Below are 24,163 nucleotides of genomic sequence, written 5' to 3' on the forward strand. Positions count from 1 at the left end.
ACATGTCCTGTCTCCTCAGTCTCCCTCACATCATGTCCTGTCCCCTCTCCCCCGTCCATTTTCCCTCAGTCTCCCTCACACCATGTCCTGTCCCCTCAGTCTCCCTCACACCATGTCCTGTCCCCTCTCCCCCGTCCATTTTCCCTCAGTCTCCCTCACACCATGTCCTGTCCCCTCAGTTTCCCTCACACCATGTCCTGTCTCCTCTCCCCCCGTCCTTTTCCCCTCACTTTCCCTCACATCATGTCCTGTCCCCTCTCCCCCTGTCCATTTTCCCTCACACCATGTCCTGTCTCCTCTCCCCCGTCCATTTTCCCTCAGTCTCCCTCACACCATGTCCTGTCTCCTCATTTTCCCTCACACCATGTCCTGTCCCCTCTCCCCCTGTCCATTTTCCCTCACACCATGTCCTGTCTCCTCTCCCCCGTCCATTTTCCCTCAGTCTCCCTCACACCATGTCCTGTCTCCTCATTTTCCCTCACACCATGTCCTGTCCCCTCTCCCCTGTCCATTTTCCTCACTTTCCCTCACACCATGTCCTGTCTCCTCTCCCCCGTCCATTTTCCCTCACTTTCCCTCACACCATGTCCTGTCTCCTCTCCCCCGTCCATTTTCCCTCACTTTCCCTCACACCATGTCCTGTCTCCTCTCCCCCGTCCATTTTCCCTCACTTTCCCTCACATCATGTCCTGTCCCCTCTCCCCTGTCCATTTTCCTCACTTTCCCTCACATCATGTCCTGTCTCCTCTCCCCCGTCCATTTTCCCTCACTTTCCCTCACACCATGTCCCGTCCCCTCTCCCCCTGTCCATTTTCCCTCACATCATGTGCTGTCTCCTCTCCCCCGTCCATTTTCCCTCACTTTCCCTCACACCATGTCCTGTCTCCTCTCCCCCCGTCCTTTTCCCCTCACTTTCCCTCACACCATGTCCTGTCCCCTCTCCCCCTGTCCATTTTCCCTCACACCATGTCCTGTCTCCTCTCCCCCGTCCATTTTCCCTCAGTCTCCCTCACACCATGTCCTGTCTCCTCATTTTCCCTCACACCATGTCCTGTCCCCTCTCCCCTGTCCATTTTCCTCACTTTCCCTCACACCATGTCCTGTCTCCTCTCCCCCGTCCATTTTCCCTCACTTTCCCTCACACCATGTCCTGTCTCCTCTCCCCCGTCCATTTTCCCTCACTTTCCCTCACACCATGTCCTGTCTCCTCTCCCCCGTCCATTTTCCCTCACTTTCCCTCACATCATGTCCTGTCCCCTCTCCCCTGTCCATTTTCCTCACTTTCCCTCACATCATGTCCTGTCCCCTCTCCCCCGTTCATTTTCCCTCACTTTCCCTCACACCATGTCCCGTCCCCTCTCCCCCTGTCCATTTTCCCTCACATCATGTCCTGTCCCCTCTCCCCCGTCCATTTTCCCTCACTTTCCCTCACACCATGTCCCGTCCCCTCTCCCCCTGTCCATTTTCCCTCACATCATGTCCTGTCCCCTCTCCCCCGTCCATTTTCCCTCACTTTCCCTCACACCATGTCCCGTCCCCTCTCCCCCTGTCCATTTTCCCTCACATCATGTCCTGTCTCCTCTCCCCCGTCCATTTTCCTCACTTTCCCTCACACCATGTCCTGTCTCCTCTCCCCCGTCCTTTTCCCCTCACTTTCCCTCACATCTCACTCTCTTGGCGTCGTGCCTCGTCGTCTTTGTGTTTTCCCGCTCGCTGATAATGACGGTGACGTCACCGCGGAGCGCGCGCCGAGCGGGCGGGCACGTGACACATCAGCGCAGAGCCGGGGACAGAGTGAGGAGAAGATGCTGGGCGTGGTCTGTAGATGAGTGACGCGGATGGGCGTGGCTCTGAGGTTGAGTGACAGGTGCTAGTTCAGGAATGCCGTCGCGTATTAGGCGTGGCTGCCGGATGGTGACGTGATGACGTCACGGTGTGGGCGGGGGTTCCCGGCCTGGTGATGGCGGCTCCCGCCGGGTTAAGCAGCTGAGAGGACAAGGAGGAGCCGCCGGGCCTAAGAGCAGGAGCGGCCCGGACAGCGAGAGACGGAGGCCAATACCGGACAGCGGACAGGTACGTACCGACCGGGAGCCCCGGTACAGCAACATTGTGTAGACTGGGACTTATACTGTTTACGTTACCGCTATACTGTGTGGTACCTATATACTGCCCCCCCTGTATACTGTGTTACCTATATACCGCCCCTCCTGTATACTGTGTGGTACCTATATACTGCCCCCTCCTGTATACTGTGTGGTACCTATATACCGCCCCCTCCTCTATACTGTGTTACCTATATACTGCCCCCCTCATCTATACTGTGTGGTACCTATATACTGTGTGTTACCTATATACCTCCCCTCCTCTATACTGTGTGTTACCTATATACCACCCCCTCCTCTATACTGTGTTACCTATATACTGCCCCCCTCATCTATACTGTGTGGTACCTATATACTGTGTGTTACCTATATACCCCCCCTCCTCTATACTGTGTGTTACCTATATACCACCCCCTCCTCTATACTGTGTTACCTATATACTGCCCCCCTCATATATACTGTGTGGTACCTATATACTGTGTGTTACCTATATACCTCCCCTCCTCTATACTGTGTGTTACCTATATACCGCCCCCTCCTCTATACTGTGTTACCTATATACTGCCCCCCTCATCTATACTGTGTGGTACCTATATACTGTGTGTTACCTATATACCGCCCCCTCCTCTATAGCATACATAGTAGAGAAGGAGACAGCACAGGTAACATACAATAGAGAGAAGGAAGAATAGGTAACAGTATAGCGTAGTGGGCAGTATATAGGTAACACAGTATAGAGTGGGCTGTGTAACATACAGTATAGAGGAGGGGATAGTCAGTATAGGTAACCTACACTATACATATGTTACCTTTATACAGTATATCAACCAAAAATAACCCAGAGCACAAAACATATTATAAAAATCTGAATAATTGTATTGATAAGTATCCAAAAATAAATAGAACGTACCATATACATCAGAAAAGGGGAATACCGCAACCCTCCCACGGATGAAGACTGAACAAACCCCAAATAATTACTAGAATAGGAAAGGTATAACATAAAGACCCATATATAGAACCGCCATACAGGTGCTACATCAGCTATACATGATAGCCACGGGCTACAAGCCCAAATACTGGCTATAAGCGTTTCTTATGGTCCCACTGGAGGTGCACTGACTACCCCCCCCCCCCTTTTTCTACCATTGTGACATGTAAAGAGTAGGAAACATGTCTACGCCCATGGGTATGTATTGGGACACTTTATATATTGGTATGTACACTGAGATGTTTATCATCTAATAGATTGTGGCTGGATTAGCCATTATTTGGGCTTGTAGCCCGTGGCTATCATGTATAGCTGATGTAGCACCTGTATGGCGGCTTTATATATATGGGTCTTTATGTTATACCTTTCCTATTCTAGTAATTATTTGGGGTTTGTTCAGTCTTCATCCGTGGGAGGGTTGCGGTATTCCCCCTGTCTGATGTATATGGTACGTTCTATTTATTTTTGGATACTTATTAATACAATTATTCAGATTTTTATAATATTTTTTGTGCTCTGGGTTATTTTTGGTTGATGTTCTAGTTGGTTCTGGGGCCAACTTTTGTTATTTTGGTTTTTCTTTTGGTTTTCTTTTACAGTATAGTTCCTATACCGCCCCTCCTCTTTACCGGTACCTGTATACTGCCCCTCCTCTTTACCGGTACCAGTATACTGCCCCTCCTCTTTACCGGTACCTGTATACTGCCCCTCCTCTTTACCGGTACCTGTATACTGCCTCTCCTCTTTACCGGTACCAGTATACTGCCCCTCCTCTTTACCGGTACCTGTATACTGCCCCTCCTCTTTACCGGTACCTGTATAGTGGCGCCCCTTCCTCTATACTATGTGTTATCTATTACAACCCCTCCTTGTACAGTAGACCCTTCCATATATTTGGTGGTGACCCCTCCTCTATAATGGATGCTACCTGTTCCTCCCCCTCCATGTATAATGGACCTTTCCATATATTTGATGCCCCCTCCTCTATACAATGTGTTATTTATTACACCCCCTCCTTGTACAGTAGACCCTTCCATATATTTGGTGGTGACCCCTCCTCTATAATGGATGTTACCTATTCCGCCCCCTCCATGTATAATGGACCTTTCCATATATTTGGTGCCCCCTCCTCTATACTATGTGTTACCTGTTCCACCCTCGCCTTGTATAGTGGATACTTGTTGACCCCTCCTCTTTATCTCTGCAGATTCCTGGAGCCTGCGGTGGCCGATGGTGAGGTCCTGTCCTGCCATCTTGGATGTACCTACCTCCTGCCGTACCGGGACATACCATTCATCATTATGTGACGGGGAGACCATCCTGACTGGCTGGGATCCCCAATAATCCTTGTTTTGGCGTGTCCTACATACCCCTGTGCCCCGGTTGCCATCCCCTGGCTAATGCTGGTCCTGTTAGTCCCTGCCCAGCCTGGTTGTGGACGGATTATTACAACACATGAGACGGTCTGGCATTATGTGACGGTAGAGGACGCTGAGAGACAGTGGTAAGACTGTGCGGTTATGTATTAGGGCGTCTCTGAGATGTCCTGACATCACGGTGTCTGTACCTGCGGGGCCCCTCCTGGCCGTGGGGGAGACTTATATTCAGTGACTTCCTTGCAGAGCTTACGGTGTACTCTCCGCTCCTGCTCTATGAATAGTAGGGGGTCAGCGGATATCACAGCTCTGAGGCTGCCTGCTGACTGTCTCCCTCCCAGCACTAGGCCGGCCTCTTCTTGTGCTGGGGGAGGATGTGTGTGGTCACAGACTAGTCACTTCCTGCTGTCACCAGAGGGGGCGGTGTGTCATGTTCTGCACTATGAGCAGCATCACGGATACCTGTATGTTATTGTGGTACTGTATGGCACTGCAAGGAGGGTATACGGCACTTATATTTGTGCACTGTATGGCACTGGTGGGAGGGTATACGGCACTTATATTTGTGCACTGTATCGCACTGCAGGGAGGGTATACGGCACTTATATTTGTGCACTGTATCGCACTGCAGGGAGGGTATACGGCACTTATATTTGTGCACTGTATCGCACTGCAGGGAGGGTATACGGCACTTATATTTGTGCACTGTATCGCACTGCAGGGAGGGTATACGGCACTTATATTTGTGCACTGTATGGCACTGGTGGGAGGGTATACGGCACTTATATTTGTGTACTGTATGGCACTGCAGGGAGGGTATACGGTACTTATATTTGTGCACTGTATGGTACTGCTGGGAGAGTATACGGCACTTATATTTGTGCACTGTATGACACTGCAGTGAGGGTATACGGCACTTATATTTGTGCACTGTATGACACTGCAGTGAGGGTATACGGCACTTATATTTGTGCACTGTATGGCACTGCAGGGAGGGTATACGGCACTTATATTTGTGCACTGTATGGCACTGCAGGGAGAGTATACGCCACTTATATTTGTGCACTGTATGGCACTGCAGGGAGAGTATACGCCACTTATATTTGTGCACTGTATGGCACTGCAGTGAGGGTATACGGCACTTATATTTGTGCACTGTATGACACTGCAGTGAGGGTATACGGCACTTATATTTGTGCACTGTATGGCACTGCTGGGAGAGTATACGGCACTTATATTTGTGCACTGTATGGTACTGCTGGGAGAGTATACGGCACTTATATTTGTGCACTGTATGACACTGCAGTGAGGGTATACGGCACTTATATTTGTGCACTGTATGGCACTGCAGTGAGGGTATACGGCACTTATATTTGTGCACTGTATGGCACTGCAGGGAGGGTATACGGCACTTATATTTGTGCACTGTATGGCACTGCAGGGAGGGTATACGCCACTTATATTTGTGCACTGTATGGCACTGCAGGGAGAGTATACGCCACTTATATTTGTGCACTGTATGGCACTGCAGGGAGAGTATACGCCACTTATATTTGTGCACTGTATGGCACTGCAGTGAGGGTATACGGCACTTATATTTGTGCACTGTATGACACTGCAGTGAGGGTATACGGCACTTATATTTGTGCACTGTATGGCACTGCTGGGAGAGTATACGGCACTTATATTTGTGCACTGTATGGTACTGCTGGGAGAGTATACGGCACTTATATTTGTGCACTGTATGACACTGCAGTGAGGGTATACGGCACTTATATTTGTGCACTGTATGGCACTGCAGTGAGGGTATACGGCACTTATATTTGTGCACTGTATGGCACTGCAGGGAGGGTATACGGCACTTATATTTGTGCACTGTATGGCACTGCAGGGAGGGTATACGGCACTTATATTTGTGCACTGTATGGCACTGCAGGGAGAGTATACGCCACTTATATTTGTGCACTGTATGGCACTGCTGGGAGAGTATACGGCACTTATATTTGTGCACTGTATGGCACTCTTACTTGCACATTGCATGCTGGGATTTGTAGTACTTCACTACGAGTATTGTGCTGTATAGCACTGTGGTGAAGGTACAGTATGGCAGTATTTATGGTACCGATCATGGTGTGACAGTATTATATGTAGGCTCCTGGCGTGCATGTACATCTACAACATCCATAGGCTGACGTGTCACCTCCATGTGCCTGGTATACATCTTGGTTGTAGGGTACCCTGGTGGCAGGAGCTTTATGTGCACACTGTATGGCGGTATAATGGGAGTGTGTTTATTTTTTTATGTGCCATGTGCTGCTGTGGTGAGGACTGTGCAGATACTGATCTACCACAGGTTTCTCTGTCCTATACTGTGTATCCTGCAGCTCCTAGTATATGGCGGTATTATACTAGGTGTTTGGGCACAATATGGCGGTACAACTTGTTTGTTTTTTATGCAGCATGTACTCTCGTAGGGACGACTGTGTTTCAACACATCTTCCACGGGTTTCCATGTCCTAGGATGTGTAGCCTGCAGTTCCTAGTATATGGCGGTATTATATTGGGAGCAATATGTCGCTGTAGCTTGATTTTCTGTGCGGCATGTGCCGTGGTGGTGAGGACAGAACTGCTAGAGGTTTCCCTGTCCTAGGATGTGTAGCCCGGTATATGGCGGTGGGTTAGAGGGGAGGAGCCTGTGATCTGGCGCTATACTGTGGCCCATCTCCAGGACACCGGGCTGGTTAGTGCCCTCTGAACAGCCTCGGCCTCTGATCTTTTGGCCAGTAAACAAGGCAGGGTCAGACGCTTGTGATTGTGCAAGGAGATCCTGGTGCGACTAATCCTGCAGGGCGATAAACAGCCCGAAATATCCCAGCGTCATGTGACCGGCCTCCACGTGACGGGGCTGAGTGATGGTCCGCAGCAGATGGCAGCACACAGGAGCGCCCGGGCGGGGGGGTGCCGAGGTCCTGTATTAGTCACCTATAGACATCTCCTATCTCTTCTGTCAGACGCACTTCAGTTTTTAGGAGATTTCCATTTTCCAGCATTAATGTTCTAGTTTTCTGGTGGGGCGGGGGCCTCCATATTGGGGCGTCATGGCCTTGTACCCTTATATTGTAGGCTCCATGGTGGGGTGTCCTTTACGTGGCAGGTGGATAGTCTGTATACCACCCTCAGAGGGGCAAGAGACATGTTGTGTAGTCCACCTGTATCATAGGAACATGTTCCAGCCTGGGGGCGATCACTAGGGGCTCTACCACCTCGCAGTAGGGGGCGATCACTGGGGGCTCTACCACCTCGCAGTAGGGGGCGATCACTAGGGGCTCTACCACCTCGCAGTAGGGGGCGATCACTAGGGGCTCTACCACCTCACAGTAGGGGGCGATCACTAGGGACTCTACCACCTCACAGTAGGGGGCGATCACTAGGGGCTGTACCACCTCGCAGTAGGGGGCGATCACTAGGGGCTCTACCACCTCACAGTAGGGGGCGATCACTGGGGGCTCTACCACCTCGCAGTAGGGGGCGATCACTAGGGGCTCTACCACCTCGCAGTAGGGGGCGATCACTAGGGGCTCTACCACCTCACAGTAGGGGGCGATCACTGGGGGCTCTACCACCTCGCAGTAGGGGGCGATCACTAGGGGCTCTACCACCTCGCAGTAGGGGGCGATCACTAGGGGCTCTACCACCTCGCAGTAGGGGGCGATCACTAGGGGCTCTACCACCTCGCAGTAGGGGGCGATCACTAGGGGCTCCACCACCTCGCAGTAGGGGGCGATCACTGGGGGCTCTACCACCTCGCAGTAGGGGGCGATCACTGGGGGCTCTACCACCTCGCAGTAGGGGGCGATCACTGGGGGCTCTACCACCTCGCAGTAGGGGGCGATCACTGGGGGCTCTACCACCTCGCAGTAGGGGGCGATCACTGGGGGCTCTACCACCTCGCAGTAGGGGGCGATCACTAGGGGCTCTACCACCTCGCAGTAGGGGGCGATCACTGGGGGCTGTACCACCTCGCAGTAGGGGGCGCTGTACTCATCACAACAAACAAACGTGACTGCGCTGTCTGACCTGCTGCCACGCCAGTGAGAGGACGGAGAAGGAATTTGTCACGCAGCCTCTACATGCCGGGATATGCAAAGCAATCATATGGGAGGTGGCACCAGGGTGTGTGCCAAGAACAACAGCGGCGGCTCTGACACCAATTATCAGGGGGATGGGAGGGCCGACATGTTCTGGCTCACCTGTGTCCTGAGCGGTAGGATAAGTGCTGTCACTTGGGGCCCTGGCCTGGTGGTGGCGCTGTCACTTGGGTCCCTGGCCTGGTGGTGGTGCAGTCGTGGGGGACCCTGGCCTGGTGGTGGTGCTGTACCAGCAGGGGGCAGCCTGAGTCACGTGGGGGTGTCATTCATGATCGTACATATGTCAGACATGTGACCTGTGAGCAGTCACCCATCAGGATGCCAGGCATGCCAGCAGGGTGAGGCGCCCGCACGTGTGTCTGTTATCAGATGCCACGCTGTACTGAGCCCCTGCAGCGCCCCCTGCCTGTCACTGCTCCGGTATTACTATATTATGGTACAGGGCAGTCGGTCTTGCTGCACATTCTTCAGATGTTTGCCCTGTAAGGAGCCCTCATCCCCCCCCCCCCTTTTCTCGGGCCGTATTAACCCCTGCACTGCTGTGTATTCCTACCCAGGATCTCCGGATATACAGGACAATGTCATTGTGTCTGAGGCGGCTGCTTATCTCGCCCATCCTGGAGGGCGTGCGCCCGCTCCACCTCACCCCACCCTGCATACAATAACACCACAGACACCCTGGATACTGCCGCGTGTACAGGCTGCTCCACCAGAGGGCTCCTGACACCCTATAATCACTGGCCCAATACTGAACAGACCCGGCCACTGACCCGGAGTCATGTGACACCTTGTTAATGCCGACTCTGTGCTGCTTATTGTGACCCCATACTAATGAGACCTGGCCACTGACCCCTATACCGATGTGTGGCCGCTGACCCTATACCGATGTGTGGCCGCTGACCCTATACCGATGTGTGGCCGCTGACCCTATACCGATGGGTGGCCGCTGACCCTATACCGATGGGTGGCCGCTGACCCTATACCGATGGGTGGCCGCTGACCCTATACCGATGGGTGGCCGCTGACCCCTATACCGATGGGTGGCCGCTGACCCTATAGTGGTAACGTGGGCATTGCTGCCCACGTTGACCCTGTACTGATAAGACATGGTACATGAACTCTCATCTGGCGGAAGGCGGCCCCTGGTGGGCGGGATGTGGCCCCTGCTAGGCTGGTGGGCGGGAGGTGGCCCCTGGTGGGCGGGATGTGGCCCCTTCTGAGCCTGTTCTTGGTTCTTTCTCCACAGATTTGCCATTTGGTTTTGGTGACGCCATTTAAAGATGTCGGGAGCTTCTGTAAAAGTCGCCGTCCGTGTTCGGCCCTTCAACTCCAGGGAAATTTCCCATGATGCCAAGTGTGTGATCCAGATGCAGGGGAACAGCACATGTAAGTACAGGGCCACCGCCATGTCGGGCACCTCCGCAGTTATCTTCATATGATGTCATTACATGAGCCGCCATGTGTATCCTGTGTATAGTGACATCTTGTCATGTGATCCCGCCCCATCCTGTGTCATGTGACTCCACCCCCCGCCATGCTGCTGCTCTCCATGTGTATCCTGTGTATGATGACATCACTTGTCCCTCCTCTTACCCTGTGATGACCTCACGTGACCCCGCCCCCTCTCACTGTACCCGTTTTTTTGTATTTCAGGTATTTCGAACCCTAAACAACCCAAAGATGCCGCTAAGAGCTTCACATTTGACTATTCCTATTGGTCGCACACCACGGTAAGCTCCTCCCCCCCCCGCCCGTGTATGGCCCTGACATTATAGACATCCCCCGCCCTCTGGGACTCACCACTATACACTATAACTCCCAGCATGCTCTGGCAGTATCTCCTGGTATATATAGTATGGGGAGTCTGTCATGTCGTCATTGTGTGTCTCCCCCCCCCCCCCCCTCCATGTCATGTCGTCATTGTGTTCCCCCCCCGCAGGAAGAAGACCCAAACTTTGCCTCTCAGCGGCGCGTGTACCAGGACATTGGGGAGGAGATGCTGCTGCACGCCTTTGAAGGATATAATGTCTGTATATTCGCCTATGGACAGACGGGAGCTGGAAAGTCCTACACCATGATGGGGAAACCGGAGAGCGAGCAGCATGGGATTATACCCCAGGTATGGAGTGGTGATGTCATATATAGGGGAGGGGTAGTATGGGATTATACCCCAGGTATGGAGTGGTGATGTCATATATAGGGGAGGGGTAGTATGGGATTATACCCCAGGTATGGAGTGGTGATGTCATATATAGGGGAGGGGTAGTATGGGATTATACCCCAGGTATGGAGTGGTGATGTCATATATAGGGGAGGGGTAGTATGGGATTATACCCCAGGTATGGAGTGGTGATGTCATATATAGGGGAGGGGTAGTATGGGATTATACCCCAGGTATGGAGGGTGATGGTATATATAGGGGAGGGGTAGTATGGGATTATACCCCAGGTATGGAGTGGTGATGTCATATATTAGGGGAGGGGTAGTATGGGATTATACCCCAGGTATGGAGGGTGATGTTATATATAGGGGAGGGGTAGTATGGGATTATACCCCAGGTATGGAGTGGTGATGTCATATATTAGGGGAGGGGTAGTATGGGATTATACCCCAGGTATGGAGGGTGATGTTATATATAGGGGAGGGGTAGTATGGGATTATACCCCAGGTATGGAGTGGTGCTGTCATATATAGGGGAGGGGCAGTATGGGATTATACCCCAGGTATGGAGGGTGATGTTATATATAGGGGAGGGGTAGTATGGGATTATACCCCAGGTATGGAGTGGTGATGTCATATATAGGGGAGGGGCAGTATGGGATTATACCCCAGGTGTGGAGTGGTGATGTTATATATAGGGGAGGGGTAGTATGGGATTATACCCCAGGTGTGGAGTGGTGATGTCATATATTAGGGGAGGGGTAGTATGGGATTATACCCCAGGTATGGAGTGGTGCTGTCATATATAGGGGAGGGGCAGTATGGGATTATACCCCAGGTATGGAGGGTGATGTTATATATAGGGGAGGGGTAGTATGGGATTATACCCCAGGTATTGAGTGGTGATGTCATATATAGGGGAGGGGCAGTATGGGATTATACCCCAGGTATGGAGGGTGATGTCATATATTAGGGGAGGGGTAGTATGGGATTATACCCCAGGTATGGAGGGTGATGTCATATATTAGGGGAGGGGTAGTATGGGATTATACCCCAGGTATGGAGTGGTGATGTCATATATAGGGGAGGGGCAGTATGGGATTATACCCCAGGTATGGAGTGGTGATGTCATATATAGGGGAGGGGCAGTATGGGATTATACCCCAGGTATGGAGGGTGATGTTATATATTAGGGGAGGGGTAGTATGGGATTATACCCCAGGTATGGAGTGGTGATGTCATCATATGTGGTTGGGGATATATACTAGGGAGCAGTGTGTGTAGCTGAGATGATTGGTCAGTCCTGGTCATGTGATCACTAGTGGCGCCCTCTAATGGACGTTTTCCACTTTCTCTGCAGTTATGTGAAGATTTATTTGCCAGAATATCTGAGAATAAGAGTCCGCAGCTGGCCTACTCTGTGGAGGTAATGTATATATGTATGTATATAGGGTGTATATACTGTATGTATACACTATATATGTATATACCGCCCTGCTTCCTCCGCCAGGTCAGCTACATGGAGATTTACTGTGAGCGTGTCCGGGATCTGCTGCGTCCAAAAAGTAAAGGAAACCTGAGAGTCCGTGAGCACCCGATCCTGGGGCCGTACGTAGAGGACCTGTCCAAGCTGGCCGTCACCTCCTACAATGACATCGCTGACCTCATGGACTGCGGGAACAAGGCCAGGTAATGTCCAGACCGGGCGGGGGCCTTGTGTACGTGTGGTGTGTGTGTCACGTGTGTACACAGTACAGGCCTCATTAATCCTGTGCTTGTGCCTGTGCCCGGTACTGCCCCCTGTGTGCCTGTGCGCGGTACTGCCCCCTGTGTGCCTGTGCGCGGTACTGCCCCCTGTGTGCCTGTGCGCGGTACTGCCCCCTGTGTGCCTGTGCGCGGTACTGCCCCCTGTGTGCCTGTGCGCGGTACTGCCCCCTGTGTGCCTGTGCGCGGTACTGCCCCCTGTGTGCCTGTGCGCGGTACTGCCCCCTGTGTGCCTGTGCGCGGTACTGCCCCCTGTGTGCCTGTGCGCGGTACTGCCCCCTGTGTGCCTGTGCGCGGTACTGCCCCCTGTGTGCCTGTGCGCGGTACTGCCCCCTGTGTGCCTGTGCGCGGTACTGCCCCCTGTGTGCCTGTGCGCGGTACTGCCCCCTGTGTGCCTGTGCGCGGTACTGCCCCCTGTGTGCCTGTGCGCGGTACTGCCCCCTGTGTGCCTGTGCGCGGTACTGCCCCCTGTGTGCCTGTGCGCGGTACTGCCCCCTGTGTGCCTGTGCGCGGTACTGCCCCCTGTGTGCCTGTGCCCGGTACTGCCCCCTGTGCCCGGTACTGCCCCCTGTGCGCGGTACTGCCCCCTGTGCGCGGTACTGCCCCCTGTGCGCGGTACTGCCCCCTGTGCGCGGTACTGCCCCCTGTGCGCGGTACTGCCCCCTGTGCGCGGTACTGCCCCCTGTGCGCGGTACTGCCCCCTGTGCGCGGTACTGCCCCCTGTGCGCGGTACTGCCCCCTGTGCGCGGTACTGCCCCCTGTGCGCGGTACTGCCCCCTGTGCGCGGTACTGCCCCCTGTGCGCGGTACTGCCCCCTGTGCGCGGTACTGCCCCCTGTGCGCGGTACTGCCCCCTGTGTGCGGTACTGCCCCCTGTGTGCGGTACTGCCCCCTGTGTGCGGTACTGCCCCCTGTGTGCGGTACTGCCCCCTGTGTGCGGTACTGCCCCCTGTGTGCGGTACTGCCCCCTGTGTGCGGTACTGCCCCCTGTGTGCGGTACTGCCCCCTGTGTGCGGTACTGCCCCCTGTGTGCGGTACTGCCCCCTGTGTGCGGTACTGCCCCCTGTGTGCGGTACTGCCCCCTGTGTGCGGTACTGCCCCCTGTGTGCGGTACTGCCCCCTGTGTGCGGTACTGCCCCCTGTGTGCGGTACTGCCCCCTGTGTGCGGTACTGCCCCCTGTGTGCGGTACTGCCCCCTGTGTGCGGTACTGCCCCCTGTGTGCGGTACTGCCCCCTGTGTGCGGTACTGCCCCCTGTGTGCGGTACTGCCCCCTGTGTGCGGTACTGCCCCCTGTGTGCGGTACTGCCCCCTGTGTGCGGTACTGCCCCCTGTGTGCGGTACTGCCCCCTGTGTGCGGTACTGCCCCCTGTGTGCGGTACTGCCCCCTGTGTGCGGTACTGCCCCCTGTGTGCGGTACTGCCCCCTGTGTGCGGTACTGCCCCCTGTGTGCGGTACTGCCCCCTGTGTGCGGTACTGCCCCCTGTGTGCGGTACTGCCCCCTGTGTGCGGTAGTGCGGTACTGCCCCCTGTGTGCGGTACTGCCCCCTGTGTGCGGTACTGCCCCCTGTGTGCGGTACTGCCCCCTGTGTGCGGTACTGCCCCCTGTGTGCGGTACTGCCCCCTGTGTGCGGTACTGCCCCCTGTGTGCGGTACTGCCCCCTGTGTGCGGTACTGCCCCCTGTGTGCGGTACTGCCCCCTGTGTGCGGTACTGCCCCCTGTGTGCGGTACTGCCCCCTGTGTGCGGTACTGCCCCCTGTGTGCGGTACTGCCCCCTGTGTGCGGTACTGCCCCCTGTGTGCGGTACTGCCCCCTGTGTGCGGTACTGCCCCCTGTGTGCGGTACTGCCCCCTGTGTGCGGTACTGCCCCCTGTGTGCGGTACTGCCCCCTGTGTGCGGTACTGCCCCCTGTGTGCGGTACTGCCCCCTGTGTGCGGTACTGCCCCCTGTGTGCGGTACTGCCCCCTGTGTGCGGTACTGCCCCCTGTGTGCGGTACTGCCCCCTGTGTGCGGTACTGCCCCCTGTGTGCGGTACTGCCCCCTGTGTGCGGTACTGCCCCCTGTGTGCGGTACTGCCCCCTGTGTGCGGTACTGCCCCCTGTGTGCGGTACTGCCCCCTGTGTGCGGTACTGCCCCCTGTGTGCGGTACTGCCCCCTGTGTGCGGTACTGCCCCCTGTGTGCGGTACTGCCCCCTGTGTGCGGTACTGCCCCCTGTGTGCGGTACTGCCCCCTGTGTGCGGTACTGCCCCCTGTGTGCGGTACTGCCCCCTGTGTGCGGTACTGCCCCCTGTGTGCGGTACTGCCCCCTGTGTGCGGTACTGCCCCCTGTGTGCGGTACTGCCCCCTGTGTGCGGTACTGCCCCCTGTGTGCGGTACTGCCCCCTGTGTGCGGTACTGCCCCCTGTGTGCGGTACTGCCCCCTGTGTGCGGTACTGCCCCCTGTGTGCGGTACTGCCCCCTGTGTGGATGACCTCAGTACTGCCCCCTGTGTGCCTGTGCGCGGTACTGCCCCCTGTGTGTCTGTATTACGCACGCGCTCTGTACAATCTCTGTGTTCTTCTCTCAGGACTGTTGCTGCCACTAACATGAATGAGACCAGCAGCCGCTCGCACGCCGTTTTCACCATTGTCTTCACTCAGAAGCGACACGATGAGATGACTAACCTGGACACGGAGAAGGTGAGGGCAGTCAGGTGGGATGGCGGACTAGTTGTGCCCCGTTACCCTGCCATCACATAAGTCACATGAGCTTTGGGGGCCACACGGTGGCTCAGTGGTTAGCACTGCAGGCCTGCAGCACTGGGTCCTGGTGTTCAAATCCCACCAATTGCAAAAAACCATCTACAAGGAGTTTGTATGTTCTCCCTGTGTTTGTGTGGATTTCCATCCCATAATCCATAGACATACTGATAGGGAACAATGTACAATGTGGGGCTGTATGTGGGGCTGTATGTGGGGCTGTATGTGGGGCTGTATGTGGGGCTGTATGTGGGGCTGTATGTGGGGCTGTATGTGGGGCTGTATGTGGGGCTGTATGTGGGGCTGTATGTGGGGCTGTATGTGGGGCCCTATGTGGGGCTGTATATGGGGCCCTATGTGGGGCTGTATATGGGGCCCTATGTGGGGCTGTATATGGGGCCCTATGTGGGGCTGTATATGGGGCCCTATGTGGGGCTGTATATGGGGCCCTATGTGGGGCTGTATATGGGGCCCTATGTGGGGCTGTATACGGGGCCGTATGTGGGGCTGTATACGGGGCCGTATGTGGGGCTGTATACGGGGCCCTATGTGGGGCTGTATACGGGGCTGTATACGGGGCTGTATGTGGGGCTGTATGTGGGGCTGTATGTGGGGCTGTATGTGGGGCCCTATGTGGGGCTGTATATGGGGCCCTATGTGGGGCTGTATATGGGGCCCTATGTGGGGCTGTATATGGGGCCCTATGTGGGGCTGTATATGGGGCCCTATGTGGGGCTGTATATGGGGCCCTATGTGGGGCTGTATATGGGGCCCTATGTGGGGCTGTATATGGGGCCCTATGTGGGGCTGTATGTGGGGCCCTATGTGGGGCTGTATACGGGGCTGTATGTGGGGCGCACAATCTACATTAAAAACAAAATAAGTCACATGATCTTTGTCCTCCATCACAGGTCAGTAAGATCAGTCTGGTGGACTTGGCGGGAAGTGAGAGGGCCGACTCCTCTGGGGCCAAAGGGACCCGTCTGAAGGTGAGTGGAGCAGAGGCCTGTGTGCTGTCCTGCTGCCCTCCAGCAGGAGGCGTCGCTGTGATGCTACATCTTTGGGATTGCTAACACAAGTAGTGCACGCTATGTTACAGGAAGGCGCAAACATCAACAAGTCGCTGACCACACTGGGGAAGGTGATCTCAGCTCTGGCCGAAATGGTGAGTGTGAGGAGGTACAGTACATGTGCTGTGTGTGTCCTGTGTAGCCTCCCCCTCCACTGTGTATAGTGCCTTGCCCTGTGTAACCACCTCCTTTCCTCATGGTGCCTGCCCTTCTGTCGCCTCCTCCTCCCCTCCTGCTGCCTGGGGGTGCAGCACCTCCTCCTCCTCCCTTCCTGCTGCCTGGGGGTGCAGCACCTCCTCCTGCTCCCCCCTTGCTGCCTGGGGGTGCAGCGCCTCCTCCCACTGCCTGGGGGTGCAGTGCCTCCTCCTTCTCCCCTTCCGCTGCCTGGGGGTGCAGCGCCTCTTCCTCCTCCCCTCCCACTGCCTGTTGGTTCTGTCTCGCCTCCTCCTCCCCTCCCGCTGCTTGGGGGTGCAACACCTCCTCCTCCTCCCCTCCCGCTGCTTGGGGGTGCAACGCCTCCTCCCCTCCCGCTGCCTGGTGGTTCTGTGTCTCCTCCTCCTCCCCTTCCACTGCCTGGGGGTGCAATGCCGCCTCCTCCTTTTTCCTTCCTGCTGCCTGGGGGTGCATTGTCTCCTCCCCTCCCGCTGCCTGGGGGTGCAGCATCTCCTCCTCCTCTTGTGTCTCCTCCTCCCCTGACGCTGCCTGGGGGTGCAGCGCCTCCTCCTCCTCCTCCCCTGACGCTGCCTGGGGGTGCAGCGTCGTCCCCTCCTCCTCCCCTCCCGCTGCCTGGGGGTTCTGTGTCTCCTCCTCCTCCTCCTGTGTCTCCTCCCACTCCCTTCCCGTTGCCTGGGGGTGCAGCTCCCCCTCCCCTTTGCTGCTTGTCGTGTGCCTGGCCTGTGTGTTCTCTTATTACGTTCCGGCTGATGTTGGAGATGATGACATGTTCCACCTCTGTCTTTCTCTAATGCTGCATATCACACAGCAGGGAGGTGGATGATGATGTAAGTATGCAGCTTGTGATGTCATCAGGTGTGGGCGGGGCTCTCTGCTGCTCATCACATCCATTATAACCAGTTTTACTAAACCCTTTTCTTCAGCAATCCAAGAAGAAGAAATCTGATTTTATTCCTTACCGGGACTCGGCCCTGACCTGGCTGCTGAAGGAGAATCTGGGTGAGTGTGAGCGGGCGCAGTCCTGATAGTCCGGTGTGCAGCGAGACCCCGGGGGTCACAGTGTGAGCGGGCGCAGTCCTGATAGTCCGGCGTGCAGCGAGACCCCGGGGGTCACAGTGTGAGCGGGCACAGTCCTGATAGTCCGGCGTGCAGCGAGACATGTCTGACCCCGGGGGTCACAGTGTGAGCGGGCGCAGTCCTGATAGTCCGGCGTGCAGCGAGACCCCGGGGGTCACAGTGTGAGCGGGCGCAGTCCTGATAGTCCGGCGTGCAGCGAGACCCCGGGGGTCACAGTGTGAGCGGGCGCAGTCCTGATAGTCCGGCGTGCAGCGAGACATGTCTGACCCCGGGGGTCACAGTGTGAGCGGGCGCAGTCCTGATAGTCCGGCGTGCAGTGAGACGTGTCTGACCCCGGGGGTCACAGTGTGAGTGGGCGCAGTCCTGATAGTCCGGCGTGCAGCGAGACATGTCTGACCCCGGGTATCACAGTGTGAGCGGGCGCAGTCCTGATAGTCCGGCGTGCAGCGAGACTTGTCTGACCCCGGGGGTCACAGTGTGAGCGGGCGCAGTCCTGATAGTCCGGCGTGCAGCGAGACCCCGGGGGTCACAGTGTGAGCGGGCGCAGTCCTGATAGTCCGGCGTGCAGCGAGACTTGTCTGACCCCGGGGGTCACAGTGTGAGCGGGCGCAGTCCTGATAGTCCGGCGTGCAGCGAGACTTGTCTGACCCCGGGGGTCACAGTGTGAGCGGGCGCAGTCCTGATAGTCCGGCGTGCAGCGAGACATGTCTGACCCCGGGGGTCACAGTGTGAGCGGGCGCAGTCCTGATAGTCCGGCGTACAGTGAGACGTGTCTGACCCCGGGGGTCACAGTGTGAGCGGGCGCAGTCCTGATAGTCCGGCGTGCAGCGAGACTTGTCTGACCCCGGGGGTCACAGTGTGAGCGGGCGCAGTCCTGATAGTCCGGCGTGCAGTGAGACATGTCTGACCCCGGGGGTCACAGTGTGAGCGGGCGCAGTCCTGATAGTCCAGCGTGCAGCGAGACCCCGGGGGTCACAGTGTGAGCGGGCGCAGTCCTGATAGTCCGGCGTGCAGCGAGACCCCGGGGGTCACAGTGTGAGCGGGCGCAGTCCTGATAGTCCGGCGTGCAGTGAGACGTGTCTGACCCCGGGGGTCACAGTGTGAGCGGGCGCAGTCCTGATAGTCCGGCGTGCAGTGAGACGTGTCTGACCCCGGGGGTCACAGTGTGAGCGGGCGCAGTCCTGATAGTCTGGCGTGCAGCGAGACTTGTCTGACCCCGGGGGTCACAGTGTGAGCGGGCGCAGTCCTGATAGTCTGGCGTGCAGCGAGACTTGTCTGACCCCGGGGGTCACAGTGTGAGCGGGCGCAGTCCTGATAGTCCGGCGTGCAGCGAGACATGCCTGACCCCGGGTATCACAGTGTGAGCGGGCGCAGTCCTGATAGTCCAGCGTGCAGCGAGACTTGTCTGACCCCGGGGGTCACAGTGTGAGCGGGCGCAGTCCTGATAGTCCAGCGTGCAGCGAGACTTGTCTGACCCCGGGTATCACAGTGTGAGCGGGCGCAGTCCTGATAGTCCGGCATGCAGTGAGACGTGTCTGACCCCGGGGGTCACAGTGTGAGCGGGCGCAGTCCTGATAGTCCGGCATGCAGTGAGACTTGTCTGACCCCGGGGGTCACAGTGTGAGCGGGCGCAGTCCTGATAGTCCGGCGTGCAGCGAGACTTGTCTGACCCCGGGTATCACAGTGTGAGCGGGCGCAGTCCTGATAGTCCGGCATGCAGTGAGACGTGTCTGACCCCGGGTATCACAGTGTGAGCGGGCGCAGTCCTGATAGTCCGGCATGCAGTGAGACTTGTCTGACCCCGGGTATCACAGTGTGAGCGGGCACAGTCCTGATAGTCCGGCGTGCAGTGAGACGTGTCTGACCCCGGGGGTCACAGTGTGAGCGGGCGCAGTCCTGATAGTCCGGCGTGCAGCGAGACTTGTCTGACCCCGGGGGTCACAGTGTGAGCGGGCGCAGTCCTCATAGTCCAGCGTGCAGCGAGACTTGTCTGACCCCGGGGGTCACAGTGTGAGCGGGCGCAGTCCTGATAGTCCGGCGTGCAGCGAGACCCCGGGGGTCACAGTGTGAGCGGGCGCAGTCCTGATAGTCCGGCGTGCAGCGAGACTTGTCTGACCCCGGGGGTCACAGTGTGAGCGGGCGCAGTCCTGATAGTCCGGCGTGCAGCGAGACCCCGGGGGTCACAGTGTGAGCGGGCGCAGTCCTGATAGTCCGGCGTGTAGCAAGACATGCCTGACCCCGGGTATCACAGTGTGAGCGGGCGCAGTCCTGATAGTCCGGTGTGCAGCGAGACATGCCTGACCCCGGGGGTCACAGTGTGAGCGGGCGCAGTCCTGATAGTCCGGCGTGCAGTGAGACATGTCTGACCCCGGGGGTCACAGTGTGAGCGGGCGCAGTCCTGATAGTCCGGCATGCAGTGAGACATGTCTGACCCCGGGGGTCACAGTGTGAGCGGGCGCAGTCCTGATAGTCCGGCGTGCAGCGAGACTTGTCTGACCCCGGGGGTCACAGTGTGAGCGGGCGCAGTCCTCATAGTCCAGCGTGCAGCGAGACATGTCTGACCCCGGGGGTCACAGTGTGAGCGGGCGCAGTCCTCATAGTCCAGCGTGCAGTGAGACGTGTCTGACCCTGGGGGTCACAGTGTGAGCGGGCGCAGTCCTGATAGTCCGGCGTGCAGTGAGACGTGTCTGACCCCGGGGGTCACAGTGTGAGCGGGCGCAGTCCTCATAGTCCGGCGTGCAGTGAGACATGTCTGACCCCGGGGGTCACAGTGTGAGCGGGCGCAGTCCTGATAGTCTGGCATGCAGCGAGACTTGTCTGACCCCGGGGGTCACAGTGTGAGCGGGCGCAGTCCTGATAGTCCGGCGTGCAGCGAGACATGTCTGACCCCGGGGGTCACAGTGTGAGCGGGCGCAGTCCTGATAGTCCGGCGTGCAGCGAGACATGTCTGACCCCGGGGGTCACAGTGTGAGCGGGCGCAGTCCTGATAGTCCGGCGTGCAGCGAGACATGTCTGACCCCGGGGGTCACAGTGTGAGCGGGCGCAGTCCTGATAGTCCGGCGTGCAGCGAGACCCCGGGGGTCACAGTGTGAGCGGGCGCAGTCCTGATAGTCCGGCGTGCAGCGAGACTTGTCTGACCCCGGGGGTCACAGTGTGAGCGGGCGCAGTCCTGATAGTCCGGCGTGCAGCGAGACGTGTCTGACCCCGGGGGTCACAGTGTGAGCGGGCGCAGTCCTGATAGTCCGGCGTGCAGCGAGACATGCCTGACCCCGGGTATCACAGTGTGAGCGGGCGCAGTCCTGATAGTCCGGCGTGCAGCGAGACTTGTCTGACCCCGGGGGTCACAGTGTGAGCGGGCGCAGTCCTGATAGTCCGGCGTGCAGCGAGACTTGTCTGACCCCGGGGGTCACAGTGTGAGCGGGCGCAGTCCTCATAGTCCGGCGTGCAGCGAGACATGCCTGACCCCGGGGGTCACAGTGTGAGCGGGCGCAGTCCTGATAGTCCGGCGTGCAGCGAGACTTGTCTGACCCCGGGGGTCACAGTGTGAGCGGGCGCAGTCCTCATAGTCCAGCGTGCAGCGAGACATGTCTGACCCCGGGGGTCACAGTGTGAGCGGGCGCAGTCCTGATAGTCCGGCGTGCAGCGAGACATGCCTGACCCCGGGGGTCACAGTGTGAGCGGGCGCAGTCCTGATAGTCCGGCGTGCAGCGAGACTTGTCTGACCCCGGGGGTCACAGTGTGAGCGGGCGCAGTCCTGATAGTCCGGCGTGCAGCGAGACATGTCTGACCCCGGGGGTCACAGTGTGAGCGGGCGCAGTCCTGATAGTCCGGCGTGCAGCGAGACATGCCTGACCCCGGGTATCACAGTGTGAGCGGGCGCAGTCCTGATAGTCCGGCGTGCAGCGAGACTTGTCTGACCCCGGGGGTCACAGTGTGAGCGGGCGCAGTCCTGATAGTCCGGCGTGCAGCGAGACTTGTCTGACCCCGGGGGTCACAGTGTGAGCGGGCGCAGTCCTCATAGTCCAGCGTGCAGCGAGACATGTCTGACCCCGGGGGTCACAGTGTGAGCGGGCGCAGTCCTGATAGTCCGGCGTGCAGCGAGACATGTCTGACCCCGGGGGTCACAGTGTGAGCGGGCGCAGTCCTGATAGTCCGGCGTGCAGCGAGACATGTCTGACCCCGGGGGTCACAGTGTGAGCGGGCGCAGTCCTGATAGTCCGGCGTGCAGCGAGACTTGTCTGACCCCGGGGGTCACAGTGTGAGCGGGCGCAGTCCTGATAGTCCGGCGTGCAGTGAGACATGTCTGACCCCGGGGGTCACAGTGTGAGCGGGCGCAGTCCTGATAGTCCGGCGTGCAGCGAGACCCCGGGGGTCACAGTGTGAGCGGGCGCAGTCCTGATAGTCCGGCGTGCAGCGAGACTTGTCTGACCCCGGGGGTCACAGTGTGAGCGGGCGCAGTCCTCATAGTCCAGCGTGCAGCGAGACATGTCTGACCCCGGGGGTCACAGTGTGAGCGGGCGCAGTCCTGATAGTCCGGCGTGCAGCGAGACATGTCTGACCCCGGGGGTCACAGTGTGAGCGGGCGCAGTCCTGATAGTCCGGCGTGCAGCGAGACATGTCTGACCCCGGGGGTCACAGTGTGAGCGGGCGCAGTCCTGATAGTCCGGCGTGCAGCGAGACATGCCTGACCCCGGGGGTCACAGTGTGAGCGGGCGCAGTCCTGATAGTCCAGTGTGCAGTGAGACGTGTCTGACCCCGGGGGTCACAGTGTGAGCGGGCGCAGGGTGACAGGTCCTGCACATACTGCCCACATGTGGCTGCAGCGTGCCATTGTTTCCCTCTAAATAAATCTGTTATTTTGGAGCTCTGCTGTATACAGTGTGCCCTGAGGGCTTGTCATAGGGCCTGGGTAGCGTACACAATCTATTGATATCTAATGGGGGGTCTTTATACTGCAGGTGGGAACTCTCGTACAGCGATGATCGCAGCTCTGAGCCCGGCCGACATAAACTACGAGGAGACGCTGAGCACCCTCCGGTAAGGCCGCACTCCTGTATATGGTTATATACAATGCAGAACAGACTGATATACTGATACCATATCTGAGAGCTGCACTCATAATTCTCCTAATAGATGGTGGAGACAGTCAGCAAGCTGGTGGACAGATATCTGTAAGCTGAGCTCTTGTAGTGCAGAGATGGTTAGGCCTCTGTACATCAGATGACTGTAGTGTCTGGTGTAAACAGAGCAAGCAGGGAATGCTGGGAGATTTCAGCTCTGGAGCTTGAGAATAGTGAGTGCAGCTCTGGAGTATAATACAGGATAAGTAATGTAATGTATGTACACAGTGACTGTACCAGCAGAATAGTGAGCGCAGCTCTGGGGTATAATACAGGATAAGTAATGTAATGTATGTACACAGTGACTGCACCAGCAGAATAGTGAGCGCAGCTCTGGAGTATAATACAGGAGAAGTAATGTAATGTATGTACACAGTGACTGCATCAGCAGAATAGTGAGCGCAGCTCTGGGGTATAATACAGGATAAGTAATGTAATGTATGTACACAGTGACTGCACCAGCAGAATAGTGAGCGCAGCTCTGGAGTATAATACAGGAGAAGTAATGTAATGTATGTACACAGTGACTGCACCAGCAGAATAGTGAGCGCAGCTCTGGAGTATAATACAGGATAAGTAATGTAATGTATGTACACAGTGACTGTACCAGCAGAATAGTGAGCGCAGCTCTGGAGTATAATACAGGAAAAGTAATATAATGTATGTACACAGTGACTGCACCAGCAGAATAGCGAGCGCAGCTCTGGAGTATAATACAGGATAAGTAATGTATGTACACAGTGACTGCACCAGCAGAATAGTGAGCGCAGCTCTGGAGTATAATACAAGATAAGTAATGTAATGTATGTACACAGTGACTGTACCAGCAGAATAGTGAGCGCAGCTCTGGAGTATAATACAGGATAAGTAATGTAATGTATGTACACAGTGACTGCACCAGCAGAATAGCGAGCGCAGCTCTGGAGTATAATACAGGATAAGTAATGTATGTACACAGTGACTGCACCATCAGAATAGTGAGCGCAGCTCTGGAGTATAATACAGGATAAGTAATGTAATGTATGTACACAGTGACTGCACCAGCAGAATAGTGAGCGCAGCTCTGGAGTATAATACAGGATAAGTAATGTAATGTATGTACACAGTGACTTTACCAGCAGAATAGTGAGCGCAGCTCTGGAGTATAATACAGGATAAGTAATGTAATGTATGTACACAGTGACTGCACCAGCAGAATAGTGAGCGCAGCTCTGGAGTATAATACAGGATAAGTAATGTAATGTATGTACACAGTGACTGCACCAGCAGAATAGCGAGCGCAGCTCTGGAGTATAATACAGGATAAGTAATGTATGTACACAGTGACTGCACCAGCAGAATAGTGAGCGCAGCTCTGGAGTATAATACAAGATAAGTAATGTAATGTATGTACACAGTGACTGTACCAGCAGAATAGTGAGCGCAGCTCTGGAGTATAATACAG

At 56.5% G+C, this 24,163-nt stretch overlaps 1 protein-coding gene across 1 annotated transcript in view; it reads left to right on the plus strand.

Moving 5' to 3' along the window:
- Positions 1 to 1,911: 1,911 nt before the first annotated feature.
- The window catches only part of KIF1C (kinesin family member 1C), a 34,524-nt gene continuing 12,272 nt past the window's right edge, over positions 1,912 to 24,163 (plus strand). The window contains exons 1-12 of the mRNA XM_075261685.1: positions 1,912 to 2,073; positions 4,301 to 4,597; positions 9,864 to 10,003; positions 10,271 to 10,347; positions 10,557 to 10,736; positions 12,138 to 12,203; positions 12,288 to 12,466; positions 15,107 to 15,218; positions 16,190 to 16,267; positions 16,378 to 16,443; positions 17,446 to 17,521; positions 22,558 to 22,636. Of these exons, the coding sequence (XP_075117786.1) occupies positions 9,898 to 10,003; positions 10,271 to 10,347; positions 10,557 to 10,736; positions 12,138 to 12,203; positions 12,288 to 12,466; positions 15,107 to 15,218; positions 16,190 to 16,267; positions 16,378 to 16,443; positions 17,446 to 17,521; positions 22,558 to 22,636 (1,019 nt within the window). The 5' untranslated portion in view covers positions 1,912 to 2,073; positions 4,301 to 4,597; positions 9,864 to 9,897. The remainder of the gene's footprint in view (positions 2,074 to 4,300; positions 4,598 to 9,863; positions 10,004 to 10,270; positions 10,348 to 10,556; positions 10,737 to 12,137; positions 12,204 to 12,287; positions 12,467 to 15,106; positions 15,219 to 16,189; positions 16,268 to 16,377; positions 16,444 to 17,445; positions 17,522 to 22,557; positions 22,637 to 24,163) is intronic.

Source organism: Leptodactylus fuscus, unplaced genomic scaffold (genome assembly GCF_031893055.1).
Source record: "Leptodactylus fuscus isolate aLepFus1 unplaced genomic scaffold, aLepFus1.hap2 HAP2_SCAFFOLD_280, whole genome shotgun sequence".
Classification (NCBI taxonomy): Eukaryota; Metazoa; Chordata; class Amphibia; order Anura; family Leptodactylidae; genus Leptodactylus; species Leptodactylus fuscus.